Source organism: Cololabis saira, chromosome 2 (assembly GCF_033807715.1).
Source record: "Cololabis saira isolate AMF1-May2022 chromosome 2, fColSai1.1, whole genome shotgun sequence".
NCBI classification, from domain to species: Eukaryota; Metazoa; Chordata; class Actinopteri; order Beloniformes; family Belonidae; genus Cololabis; species Cololabis saira.
The window spans coordinates 19,883,393-19,897,760 of record NC_084588.1 but is presented as its reverse complement, the minus strand read 5'-3'; the positions used below and the strand labels follow the sequence as shown (position 1 = coordinate 19,897,760).

General features: G+C 36.0%; 1 protein-coding gene across 1 annotated transcript in view; it reads left to right on the top strand.

Moving 5' to 3' along the window:
* The first annotated feature begins 2,616 nt into the window (after positions 1-2,616).
* The window catches only part of uacab (uveal autoantigen with coiled-coil domains and ankyrin repeats b), a 49,536-nt gene continuing 37,784 nt past the window's right edge, over positions 2,617-14,368 (top strand). The window contains exon 1 of the mRNA XM_061739807.1: positions 2,617-2,815. Within this exon, the coding sequence (XP_061595791.1) occupies positions 2,768-2,815 (48 nt within the window). The 5' untranslated portion in view covers positions 2,617-2,767. The remainder of the gene's footprint in view (positions 2,816-14,368) is intronic.

Sequence of the window (14,368 nt, the reverse complement as noted above, 5' to 3'; positions counted from 1 at the left end):
ACCACGGTCACTCCATTATTTAACTTAACCCAGATAAATCCAGATGAATCATATTTAATAAATGCATTTCTGATATCGCTATACCACCCTTAATACCAGAATAATACGTTTTATTCAATAAATAACATTTGCAAATGTACTCATAACCATACAAAAACTGATCATTTAGAAATTATTGAAGACAAAATGGGGGTGTTGTTAATTTCAGCATATAATAAACAATTCAAATAATAAAGAGAACATTTGTTCCGTGTATAATTTCATTTCTTGGGCTTTAAAAGCTTAAGTTAAAGTATTTAGTTATTGTAAACTTGCCTTAATATTTGTTTTGCGGAATAAAACTGGCTATAAACTTGTCATGTAGACCTTTTCTAATCAAGCTGGTTGAGGCTGCAAAAAAAAAAAAAAAGCCTATTATCTTATGTTTTGTGTACAAATGGTTAGCTTAATGTATTATCTAAATCTACACGAGTACAAACCACAGTATTTATCTAACAAATGTATTTGTGCAGGGTAGTCGCCAACCTTATGCGCTTTTGATCCTCCAGTTCTGGACACCACAGCAACGGTCTCCCTGGCATTATCTCCGTGGCAACGCTGTTGCCATGGAGACGCAGATCAAGGAAGAGAAACTTTCAGAAATCACACAACACAATATAAAGTTAAATATTTCCTAGCAGAATAATAACATAGGCCTACAATATAACACAATTATAAAGTTAAATATTTCCTAGCACAATAATAACATACAATAGATAAGAGACGAAGGTAAACATAAAAATATACAGGTTCGATAGTACATCGGCCACGTGTAGCATTTCTATTGACAGTCTCTTGGCAGTAGGCTGTAGCTGTATTTATTTAAGTGTATCGATTCCAATATATGGATCTATGGATCTATACCGAAGTGCTGATGATTACTTCCGTGTGCATTGATCGATTTATTTGATCTTTGATCAAAGCGAAATAGTTGGAGACCGCAAGGGGGCAGTGTTTTCCATTTCTTCTGATAATCTCAAAAACATTAGCTCCTGTCTCAGTTTTAATCATTTTTTTCTTTTTTTTTTTTTTTTTTTTTTTAAATCTCAGTGACGGTAATATATTGGACATAGGACATTTAAAGTTAAATATGGTTAGAACTAAATTAAAAACAGCAAGGTTCAGTTTTTATGGAGAAATGTGTCCAAATAGCAAACATACAGTATATAAACTGTATTTCAAGGTTAAACAATAAAAACCCATTACAGGCTAAACCAATCAGCCTTTGGATCCAGGTTTCTCTTCCTCCTTTGGTTTTCTCCTAAATATTTTATAATTTTGTTGTTGGTTTAAAAAAATGCATGCATTTCATTTCATATCACACCAAATACACAAATGCCACTTTCAGTACTTAAATACATTAAAAAATAATAATAAGAAGAAAAATCTTCATAGTGTCTGTGATCAATAATAATCACAAAACTCCCTAACCACAGACACAAACACAGCAGGCTACTTTGAGCTGGACAGACAGATGGACGGTAATGCCTTATTGACTTGTCTGTTTGTATAGTTAAGTAAATGGATTTAATCACGTGTGTTTGGTCTATATTAAATACTATATATTTTTATTGCTTGAATAAGCAAACACGAAGACAGGAAGGGCAGATTATATATTCTTAGTTTGTTTTGGGGGTTGCAGATAGATTATTCTATAGGGTCATAAATGTAATTTTACTCCATCACTGAGGTAAAAACAACATGCATATAGTATCAAAAATCTGACTCTAACATGTAAAACTTAACATCTTACATTAACAATGTGAATGTCAATATTTGAGTTTACTGTTTACTTAGTATGATTAATTACATAACCTCATGTGTACTGGTTCATTCTAAATTGAGAGTTAGTTTGAAAATGTCTAATTTTAGTCCTGAGTAAATCAACAAATTACTTCTTATCTTCTGCCTATGATGAAAACCAAAAGCAACCCCTGCAGTATATTTATTTTTCTAATAAGAAGCTATTTTCTTTAAACATTTCTTGCGATTTCATCTTTGCACGTCCATGCAAACTTGAAAATTGAATGTTCACATAATACTGCAGTTATTACTACTGCAGAAGATGGTCATGGTAAAATATTTTCATGCCCATTTTATTAAATTTGGATTGCATTTTATTTATTTCAATATTGACTATTATTTATTTTAGGCATTAGTACTGAAAGGTATATTTATAAATGTGTGTGTGCATGTGTGTGTAAGCCTACCACAGGTTTGATGGTAGCAGGCAGATGTGGTAATAAAACATTTTTTAATCGAATTCAGCGTGGGCATATGTTAAAATTGATCAATTTAAATAATATTTTTAAATAACATTTAGAGTTTATTGTTAATAGTTTCTACATTTGCGGATATTGGAGTATTTCAGGCGTCTGAGCCTGCCATGGATCTATGGAGCCTGCAGGTAAACCTGACGTGATTCCTCCTGTTGTTTCAGGATCTCTCCAACGTATCCAGCATAGCGTTAATAAGGAAGTCCCGCCCCTTCTCACATTCGATTGGCTCAAACGAAAACGACTTCGTAAGCTGCATTCTGATTGGTTCAACGGCCTGTCAATCCAACCGCGATCAGGAGTCTACGGTTAGGCGTCAGGTGAAACTGGATTTCTAGGTGCAAGAGGGAAGATACACTTAATTTGTCTGAACTTTCTGAAAAGTCTGGGCATTATTCGACAACTTCTGTGGCAGAGGATACTTTTAACATCACGAACCAGCACATTGCAAAATGAAGAGCCTGAAGTATCGATTGAAAAAGCACGAAGTTACCATCACAGTAAGTTGTTAAGGGTTGTTTGCTTGGTTGTGCTAATATCTAATTTCAGAAGAACTGAATACGCGTTGTTAAACTAATACTTTGCTCATTAGTGTTTTACTTTAAGAAACACGTTAGCTGCGGTCGTGTTTTCACGGTGGTCTGGCTGGGAAACACAATGGGAACAACTTTAAGCACCTGCAACTCTTGGCAAGTTGAGAAAGTGGCCCGACAATGAAAATACAATGAAAATAAATCTATGCAGGCATCCAATTCAGTTTTTTTTCATAACTCTGCCTAACTCAACAGCAGAGGACCGTGTTTTCGTTGTGAATCACCAAACAGCCGAGAAAAACAGGTCCGCAAATCAATGCACCAAAGTGCTGCTCTTATCGCAGGAGACGCTTGTGGTCCGATTCAAAACACTGTAGTTTCTTTAAACTGAGTTTTATTTACACGCTGGGAACGACCCTGTGAATCTGTCACATTTTGACCTTTTATTGAACATTCCCAACAACTGAGAGATATGAAGCCTCAGTTCAAAATGCTCGCTGACTTGTTCATTATGCATCAAGCTGAAACTGGGACGGTGAATTCAGTCAGCATTATCTCAGAGGGTTCATGTTGAAAATGTATAAGACAATCTATCTATGCTACTGCTGTTTTTGAGGCAGGATAGGCAATGAGTTGTGTTGCTTTGTAGGTGGTGATATTTCAGTAATCGGTTTATAATCAATTTTCAGTTTCTATAATCACTTGACATAGATTAAAACAAACAGACCAAAGAGCTAAGACAAGTCAACAGCAGGAAAACTACAGCCACAAAAAAGGAAAACACAATTGAATCATCACTTCTTTTGTGGGCTGTATTGGTTTTATGCCCTTGTGGTTTTTTATTTACTCATTTTTATTGGAGTTTTACTTTAAATCCTTCCATTTCTTAATTAACTGTTATGATTAGCCACCAGGACTCCAAAAAAGAGTACACATTACTATGTTTATGTTTTGTCTTCATGTGTGTATTGAATTAACACCACTGTCCCATTAGTTGAATTGTACAGGCAATCATCAGCCCTATGATTTTCAGTAGAAATTGTAAACACTTTACATCACACAAGGGCAGAATTAATTCTTCACAATCCAGGTGTGACCTACAACTTTCACTCATTACGATTCCTTCACAGTTCAGCCTGCACTGACTGTTTGGCATAGGGCTCTGTTTTCAGCTCCCAGCAATTACCATAAGAAAGGAGCGGAGGCCATACAAGCTCTGAATGATAAAGTATCAGGCCCCTCTTTTTATAGTGAAAATAAGCCTTTTAGGATCAAATTTGTATTTGTCTGCATTGGTTTCTGTCTCACCACCTCAGCCAGAGGCAGACAGCCTTTGAAAAGAAACAAGAAAATATGTGGTTATTGCTCTGCACCATTTTATATACTACTTATTAAAAAAAAATCAGCAACAGTTGTTCATGATTATGTGTTGGGGAAACAGACATGGCATTTACACAGATAATGATTTCACAACATTCCCATTGTGTTTACCTATGAAAGCAGATGCCAAAGAGAAATGAGATGACAGGTTTCAGACACCACTGAAGCTTTAAGCTCTTTTCAAATGTCTAGATACATACACTACTGCATTTAATATTCACGTACTGCCAAAGATAAAAGCTCAATCGTCATTGTGAATCAAGTCAACACACCCCATCCAGTTTTGTCCTGGTGCCTTCGGTAGCCGTTGCTTGATTGCAAATGTTTTAGATGTGTCTTTTGCAATGTCACACAGAGCCTAGGAGGTGGATACACTTGGTCGTAACTTGTGGGGTGACTAATAATTAAGAATAACATCAACATTTTTCAAGTGGGAGAGGCAACAGGGAATTCAAAGGAAACTTGCTTGGAGTGCAGGTTTAGCAGCCAAAGAAAATTAAATCTTCTTCAACTCTTTTCAGATTTTCTCATCAAATTTATTTACTTACTACTTCAATTTTCAGATGGGAACCTATCCAAGATATTATAGGTTTATCTGTCTATCTCATTAAATTACATGCTTCAGAGTATTTTTCTAAATGTGTACTTAGCTGACTGTTTTTTTTGTTTGTTTTTATAACCTGCTGTACTTTCTTTTACTCTATTCCTCGATATTCTTCAGTAAGAGGGTTAGTATGTAAAGTATTAGACCGTATTTCTCCAAAGGAATGTTAACAATTCTATCAATCTGTATAAGGGAGCTGGAAAACAAAGTTGAAAATCTAGAAACCTCAATTCCGAATGACAAAGCATTCCTCTAATGCCAACTGCAGATTTGAAGCAGGCTGTTGGTTTCTGGTAGCTCAAGTTTCATTTTCTCTTTTGTTGAGTCTTTTTATTCTCTTTAAAGGAAGTTTATACCAAGGCTTCTCATGAGTATTGTCACATATGATTGCATTAATCTTGAAATGGAAAGAAGGGAGGGGGGGGGGGGGGGGTTGCAAATACTTATTTTCATTATTTGTATTTGTTTTCTTTCAAGCATCAGTTAGTCACTATATGTACAGTACATGACTTAAGAAATTATTGTAAAATGTCCAAGCGACACCATATAAAAAAAAACTTACTTCAGCTTGACTAAACATAATGCATAAAAAAACATGAGTGCATGTGAGGACTCTGCAGAAAACACAAAACAAATCACGTTAGCCAGAAGAGAGAAGTAACAAAAAAAAAAACCCAAACAAACCAACAAACAAAAACCTCACATAACATTGAATAAAAAGAAAATAGAGAAAAAAACAAAAAAACTTTTAATGTGGGATTGTAGTGGCCACTCACGAGCAGGACATTGTTTAACTGTTTAACTGTTTAACTGTTTAACTGTTTAGACAGTGTCCTGCTCGTGAGTGGCCACTACAGGATTGTACTTTAGATTTCTACTGAAATTCTGGCAGCCATTTGAAAAACACAAACAAACAACAAAGTGAAATTGATCTATGGACAGATATTACATACCGACATTAAGACAAATATGAAAGACAACAAAGGAAAATGTCAAGATTAGAATTTCCTTAAGCAGATTAGGATCGAATGTCTGAATCTGGTTGGGCCAGCATTCCTCAAACGTTTTAGCTTGGCACAAATGCAGCAAGGTTTCATGCAAATAAAATATCTGGGCTGGCTGCCCAGGTGTATTTGTCAGCCTTCTCGGATATTTAATATGCAAATTTTCACAGTCAAATGTTCATACTCGACTGTAGTGTTGCACATAGTGCTCAATCTCTCTTTCTCTTCCGTACGTTTACACACAAATTGGTCCAAACCAATACACCCCCATGTTAAATCGGAACATAATTATGCTCTTTTTCTTTTTTGAATTAAAAAACAAACACTTTCTGAATGAATCTTTACAACTTTTAAATTAGTAAAGCCTCACCCCAAATTTCCACAGGAAAAGAGGAGGAAGATCATGTATTGTAGCATTACTGTAGAGATGAGAATATGTTGTGTGCTCTTAATTTCGGTTAGGCTAGATTAGCTAAAACCTGTCCAGCGTGTACCACTGCCTCTAGTCTGTAATGAGCAGGCCCCCGTGGCCCCTGCAAATGGGTATAAAAAGTGGATGGATAGTTGAGCTAATTTCATGTGATGGTTGAGAAGATTGCGCTATATTCTGTGAATGACGGACGGGCAAGAGCTTCATGGCATCTAACAAAGATATTAATGCGTGTGGGAAATAAAAACTGAAGAAATAAGATTTAACTGTTATTATTATTATTATTATTATTATTTTTTTTTTTTTAATAGATCAGTAAAGCTTTTTAAGAAGCAAAGTGAATGTACCCTGGTGTGTACTGGTCCTTGTCTAATCACTATACCCAAACAGTATTGGCAGAAGGGATGTAACTTCTCTTTGAATATAAAAAGCAGCCCAGATCTTCCAACTTTTTATGAAAGGAAACTGTTTTAAACAAAATGTGATTAATATGATTATAGATTATAAAACATTTGTAGGAGAACTTTTAGCTTTAGCAAAAGTTTGTTTGTGAGCAGACAGAGTTCTATCATCAGCACTTCCTTGTTAGTTTTTTTATTAGTCCTGTACCATTCAGTCACTCCTTGTTACGGCAAACATCTGTATGGCTAGTAGTGGAAATCTGCTTTGTTTTAGTTACATTCTGCTTTTTGGAACTGAATATTGCAAAATGTTATTTTTCAATTCCTTGTATACTCTTATTTTCTTGGGGTTATGAGTGTAGACACATGTAGGAGTTTTGTTTCAGATTATAATTGAGTAACAGCGATCTGATTTTATTGGACTGAGTGTATATGAAAAATCCTTTCACACTGATTGTTAGCATGGAACAGTGGATTAGAGTTATTGTAATAACCACCACACTTTTTTTGTCATGATTTGAAAATGCTCAGGTCAAAATTGTGTAAAAGGTAGGTGTATGTGTGTACTGCCTCCTGGGCTTCTTGTTACTTTCATCACTTTCGCTGCAGCATGCCTTTGCCTGTGACCAGGCAGTTTGTCGCATCTGCTTGTGTCAAAGACTGCCCAAAGTCAAACAACAGTTTCATTTAATTTCAGTATATTGATATAGTGCTAATTCACAACAAAAGTAATTTCAATGGACTTGGTCAATAAAGAAGTTCAGTGCAGTCCACTTATATACACTATATTAGGCTTTACTATGCATACCCACATTCCCAGTGGCCTGTTAAAAAGGGCTCAGCAAGCTTGAGGTTTGGGGTACACATAGAGATCCGGTGCAGCCTTTCTGTTTAGCAGTCACTCACACACCTCCATGTACTGTACCCAAAACCCTTCTCATCCCTTCTCCAGGGTAATTCATAAATCCATTTCATGGAATAAAAAAATTCTGAAAGATTCTTACTAAATAGTGTGCAGTGGCTTTGCATGAAGTGCTTTTCCTGAAATGTGTTTTTTTTCATGCCATATGGCCTGTATCAGTTGATGTTATGTTAATATACTGAACATTGTGGATAATGCTGAAAATAATCATCATATTCGTTCTTATATACTTGGGTTTTACAGGATTTTTTAGATCAAATGTGAAATGCATCACAGGACTTGTCTTTTAGCGTTCTAAATTATTTGAACATGATTGGTTCTGACACCTTGCTTAACATACTGTATAAAACGTCTTACTTTCCTAGAAAAATAGTACATTATGTCAAACATCACAAGTTTAAATCTCTTAGATCAGGACATCGAATATAAATATCACGTCAGCCTGCTGGTCAGTCTCTATTGCATTATCTATTGAAGAAAAATATGGAGGACGTAATGATAGGAATTAGTTGTAATGAAACAGAACTTTCTCCTTCACTATTTGCGCTTCACTAATTGAGCCTTTAGCAGCTGCTATTGGGCAAAGCCAAAATATTAAAGACATACAATACAAAACTTTAGATCACAAGATAAGTCATGGGGAGAATTGCCACCCTCAAAATGATGGTTTTACCAAAAATAAATGATCTTTTTTCAATGATACCCTTCAAGCCCCATTCCTCTTGGTTTAAGTCACTGGACTCATACATATAAAAATTTCTATGGAAAAATAAAACACCACGTATTGGCTTAAAAACGTTACAAAAAAACAGAGACTGTGGAGGTTTAGACTTACCCAACTTCCAGTACTTCTCTTTAAATTAATAAGTTACAGTATCTTAAAATGGTGCAAAAATCTCTCACTAGATAGGCAATGGCTGGATTCAGAACAAGTGTTTTGCAATGATTTGGAAATCTCAGATTTACCATTTATCAGTCAAAACATCAAGCATCATAAATTCTTTAAAAGTATTATTAGCTCCTCTCTGACAGCCTGGTGGGACTTCCTTAAAATAACCAAAGTCCCACTTTCTCCATGTGATCGCACACCCATCTGGAACAACCCAGACATTCTGAAAAATGATAAAAAGATGGTGAACTTCACTCAGTGGAGAGACCACAGAATAAAGTATTTACAACATATAATCATAAGCGGAAAGTTTTTACCTTTTAACACACTCACTGTTCAATACGGAATTAGCAGTAACACATTTTTAGAATACCAACAACTCAAGTCCATAATAAGTAAAAAATATAAACTCAACCAACTGGATCTGCAACTTCTCATTAAGGTAACAGAATTACTTAATCTAAAACCATTTTAATGAACTGAAAACAAAAGTCCAATCTATGTATGAATCCATTTAGGTCAGATCATATCAGTAACGAGGTAATGTCTGCTTCCACTAAACATCATTCGGCAGAACTGCACTCTCTCTGGTCCCCGTTTATGGGCTTCATCACATAGTGGGGTCGGGTGGGTGGTGATTAAAAAAAAAAAAAAAAAAGAAACAGATTTATGGAGTAACACTCAAGAATAATATGTCTTTGTATGTAGTAAGCGAGTGGGCTGAAATGAAAGTTTTCCTGTGCCACACCCCATCTGGACCGCTGACATTTGGTTTATTTATCCTACAAAAGTTTGAGTTCAGTACAGCTTATGGTCCCAAATTAAAAAATCTAATCTATGCCACTTAGTGATAGACGGCTGATGACCCTTCAGATATTTGTGTTCTTGATTAAATCTTTTTTTTTTCTTTTTTGACAGATGGTAGAAAAAAAACAGGGTGAAATTTAAGAATCTGTTCCACTCTTGTGTTATATAACAGTGTTATTCTACAAAACGAGATCGTGGCTGGTAGGTGTTGATGATGGAGTAGTATTTCAGCAAAGATGAGCCAGATGCAGTTGGGATGTATAGCTGGGGTTTTTTTTTTTTTTTTGTATAATGAAAAGTATGGTAGAGATAGGAGAAATTAGTTATATGGCTCTAATGGGTCAGTTTTTTTTTTTGGTTGTCTTTTATGTTTTATGATGAAGCAGTGAAGTTACCCAAAGTTCATGGATATTCAACTTAACTCAAAATACTTTATTAATCCCCAAAGAGAAATTGATTAATAGATTGGAAGGTTAACTTTTTTTTTATTAACATACAGTACAAACAACAACAAGACAACATCGAGTTACAATGATATACTATATTAGCATATAATATAATAATTTTCTAATATAACATAATAATTTTTTATAATATTATAACATAACAAAATGATATCACCATACTATAATATATAATAATACTATAATATAACATCCCATGAGATCTCATAACATAATAATACACTATAAAACAATATATCATGATAATGCCAAGAATAATTATTAGAATTAGAATTAGAATTGGTAATATATAGGGTTGTCCCGATCAGGATTTTTTGAGCTCCCGATCCGATCCCGATCACTTGAGTTTGAGTATCTGCCGATCCCGATTTTTCCCGATCCGATCACTTTTTTTGGCTCCCGATACATTTCCGATAATTTTTCCCGATCAGATACATTTTGGCAATTAATAAAAAAAAAAAGAAAAGAGGACTAAAACTCAAATTATCCCAAGCTTCTTTTGTTGTCCATTGGAGAACAACATGGACACATAAGCTTATCAGCACTGGTGCCACAAAATGTAAAAACATGAAATTGTAAACTAAAACGAAAAGTGCAGAATAGTGCAATAACAAAAATAAATTAAAGCTGCAAGCAGCGATGAACAGGCCCTCGCACCCTTGTGCACGTTCAGGCATGCTGCAGTGGAATGGTAAATGGTAAATGGCTTACACTTATATAGCGCTTTCCAGCTGTACTCCTACAGCCCCAAAGCGCTTTACACTGTAGATATTCACCCACGCACGGACACATTCACACACCGGTTGTCGGCGGAGCTGCCATACAACGGCGCTGGCCTGACAACCGGGGGATTCAGTGTCTTGCCCAAGGACACTTTGGTGGACACAGGAGGAACTAGGGTTCGAACCACTGACCTTCAGGTTCATGGGCGAACGCTCTACCAACTGAGCCACCTTCCCCACCATGGAAGCGCTTGTATGACTTGCATGTAGATGTGTTCAGGCCTGGACATTTAGCGGATGACACCACCCACATCTCTATATCAAACCATTCAAAAGTTATGGCAGAAAGTAGGAGCTATCAGATATCGAACAATCAGAAGAAGGGGCGGGGCTAATTTGCACCAATTGTGGTCAAGGACTCAAAACCATGTCCAATGACACCACCCACGAGTCTTTATGTCAAACCATTCAAAAGTTATGGCAGAAAGTAGGAACTATCAAATATGGACCAATCAGATGAAGAGGGGCACACTTTTTGGCATCTAGCGTCGCCACGGTAACGCTTTGACTGAGAAAAGTAATGCGCGTCGTCGCAGGATGGGGACGAACATTTTGATGTATAACACACCTGGGTGCACGTTACGGTTCGGGCCGTAATAACGGCCGAAGAAGTGGCATTCATTGCGCCAAAATTACAAGATTAATTCAAAATGGCCGACTTCCTGTTCGGTTTCGGCCATGGCGCCAAGAGACTTTTCTTTAAGTTGCGACATGATACAGGTGTGTACCGATTTTCGTGCATGTACGTCAAACTGTATTGTGGGGCTTGAGGCACAAAGTTTTTTAGGGGGTGTTGTTGAGCCATTAGGCCATGCCCATTAATGCAAACCATTAAATATCAAATTTTTCGCCAGGCCTGGCTTGGGTGCAAAATTTGGTGACTTTTGGGGCACGTTTAGGGGGGCAAAAAGGCCCTCATTTCATCGGAAAAATAAAAACGAGAACTCCTACAGATACAATAGGGCCTTCGCACTGTAAGTGCTCGGGCCCTAATAAATTTAACTTCAAAAGAGGTAGTTGAATGACATCCAGTCAAACTCACAAACACAAGAAAATTTAAATACTTTTTGGCTTAACCTTAGTGCAACATTCTGAATGGCATGAAATGAATAGCAGTAGCTTAATACAACATGAACATATATACAATTTCACAATTCAAACATGTGAACCATGTTAGTTTTGCTTACTTACTTACGTTAAATGCAACGATATATAAAACGATTTAATATATATTAAAAACATTAATAACTAGGTATGTCCCGATACTTTTTTGGCTGATACCGATGTTTTGAAAATGCAGTGATCGTGCCCGATCGATCGGGCAGCCAATCGATCGGGACAACACTAGTAATATATATATTGCAATGAGGGGCGAGGTCGGACTGGAGAATCAGGGAGGCGAGCAGGGGCCCCCACCAGACTCCAAGTTGCCCGACCAGGATCCCCAGCAAGAGGCAGGTAGGACGGCAGCGAAAGGAAAAAAACCCTCCTCCCTCCCTTTTTGTTTTTAAGCATTTTTAAATTTAAATTTTTTATATTTTTTTCTTCCCCTTCCCCCGCCCCCCCTTGATTAATTTTGTTTAATTCTGTCTGATGTGATTTAGAGGTTAACTTTAAAATGTTTTTTTCTTTCTTTTTCCTATCAAAGAACTAGTTAAAATTTGGAGCTGATCACTTTAACCCATTATGACTTCAGGCTTTGCTTTATTAGCCTTGTAAAGATGTGAGGATTTTCTGTAAAACTCATTGCTGTTTACCACAATAATGGGGTAAGACAGTCGCGATTTAAGAGAAAACTACTACTACTACTACTTCTACTCTTTGACGGTCTCAATGCAATTACAGGGCGAGTAGGATGTTTGGTTTAGGGAATTGGGTTTAGCAGAGATGTACATGTTTGTGTCATTATCATCATTATACTGGTATTTAACGTATGGAAAGCGACTGAACAAGTGTAGAGAGCAAACTATACAACCGACTAGACTGAACCTTGAAGGATAAAACACAACAGAGGGGCTACATTGAACAAATGACTGATCACACAGTTATTAAAGAATCTGATACTGGTGTATAACTTTAAATAAATGAATGTTATGTAGGACATGCCAACAGTCTTGTAGTCTATTAAGTAAAATGTCATGATCAAAGGCAGCAGTTAAATGAAGGAGTATGAGGATAATGTATTTACCTTTGTCATGCACAAGTTTGCCGTTTGTCACTCCTAAAATTTCAGTTTCAGTGTTTGAGGTGGAAATCTGATTGAAGTGTTGAAGATTTTGTTTGCTTATAGGCCTGTTTCCTTTTTAATATTAATTAATTGTGAAAAATAGACAGTTTCTGCATCTTTGATGGACATATTTATGTTATGAATAAGCCCTTCATACATAAGTGATGGACTTCCAGTTTTGATGGACAGATTCATGTTATTAAGAAGCCTTTCATACATAAGTGATGGACTTCCCATTTGCATTCAGCTTTTCTGCATTCCCTTCAGAGGTGTCTGATACTGTTGTTAATCCAGAGGGCCATAGTGGTGGTAGAGACAGTTCTTGTGGAAAAAGGAGCAGAAAGGTCAACTGCCAGAAGTAGGTCCTACATATCCAACAAAGGAATTTCAGCTTTATTTTCAGCTATTTGAATTGATACAATAAAAATCGAAACTGAAATCTGAATGATAATCAAACCAGCCATTATGCTTTTTTTTCTCAAACGTATTTGTTCTGTGTATTAACATTCTGTTCAGTATTGGGTGTTTTTACCTTTTTTTAGGAGTGCAGTTTTAGTGAAATCCTCTTTTCTGCTCTTCCTCGTCCTTTTAAAGTAGATATGCTTACTGGGGTTGACTTGCTATAAATTGGCAGTTTTATTTGAGTTAATCTGTGCTCCAACCACAAATCTGTTCAAATCTGCTGCCGAACATCTGTCACAGTAAATTGTTCAACTCTTAGTAACTGCCAGATAAAGGTTATGCTCTACAATAGAAGACAGACTGCTGAATTTGATAATTTACCCCCCCAAAAATCTTTTCGAGTTTAGTCTGTGTAATTTCCGAAACAGTATTGCATATAACAATCTCTCTATAGTGACCTTGTCTTATTACATTGTTTTATACGGTTTAGAACTGATTCTAAATGAAGTTCATACCAGGACTGGTTTCTATCACTTCAAGTAAAACTATAAAGTCACTGAGCTGCTTAGGTACATCTTGGATTGTAAGCCTCAAATTGATTTGCTTTTCCACCTCTTGGTGTGTTGTTATGTCTACGCCAGCTATACATAATCATGACATCACATCCACTCAGCACATTGTCTTCTGTCAACAAAATAAAAGAAGAACAATATGTCAAGGTTCAGAATTAATAACAATAGAGGACATGATATCCATTGCATTCTTTCTTCTTGGAATATTGTTTATTGCAAGAAGTTACATTTATTTAAGAAGGGGGGTGGGGTCCAAAAAGTGGAATGGTACAGATTTTTTTTATACCCTTTTTTAAAAAAACAAAAACAAACACAAAACACTTGACAGTGAAAACATATATTTGCAAAAAAAACAATTCAAAGTCTGCAAAAAAATGTTGACGCTGATATAATAAGAAAAACCTGGTGCTCAGAGTGTAACACATTCTTTGTGTGACTTATGTATTTGCACTCATCAGGGTAATTGCAATCTTTCCCACAGACTTAATTTATTTTTATGCCAATTAGAAATTTGAAATATGATATAAATTCTTTGTGGTCAGACTCGGCAAATTCATTTGGGAATAATGCATACTTGGAGTACATTAAATTTCATGGTGGTTTATTCAGTAGATGATAACATTCAGTTCATGCCAC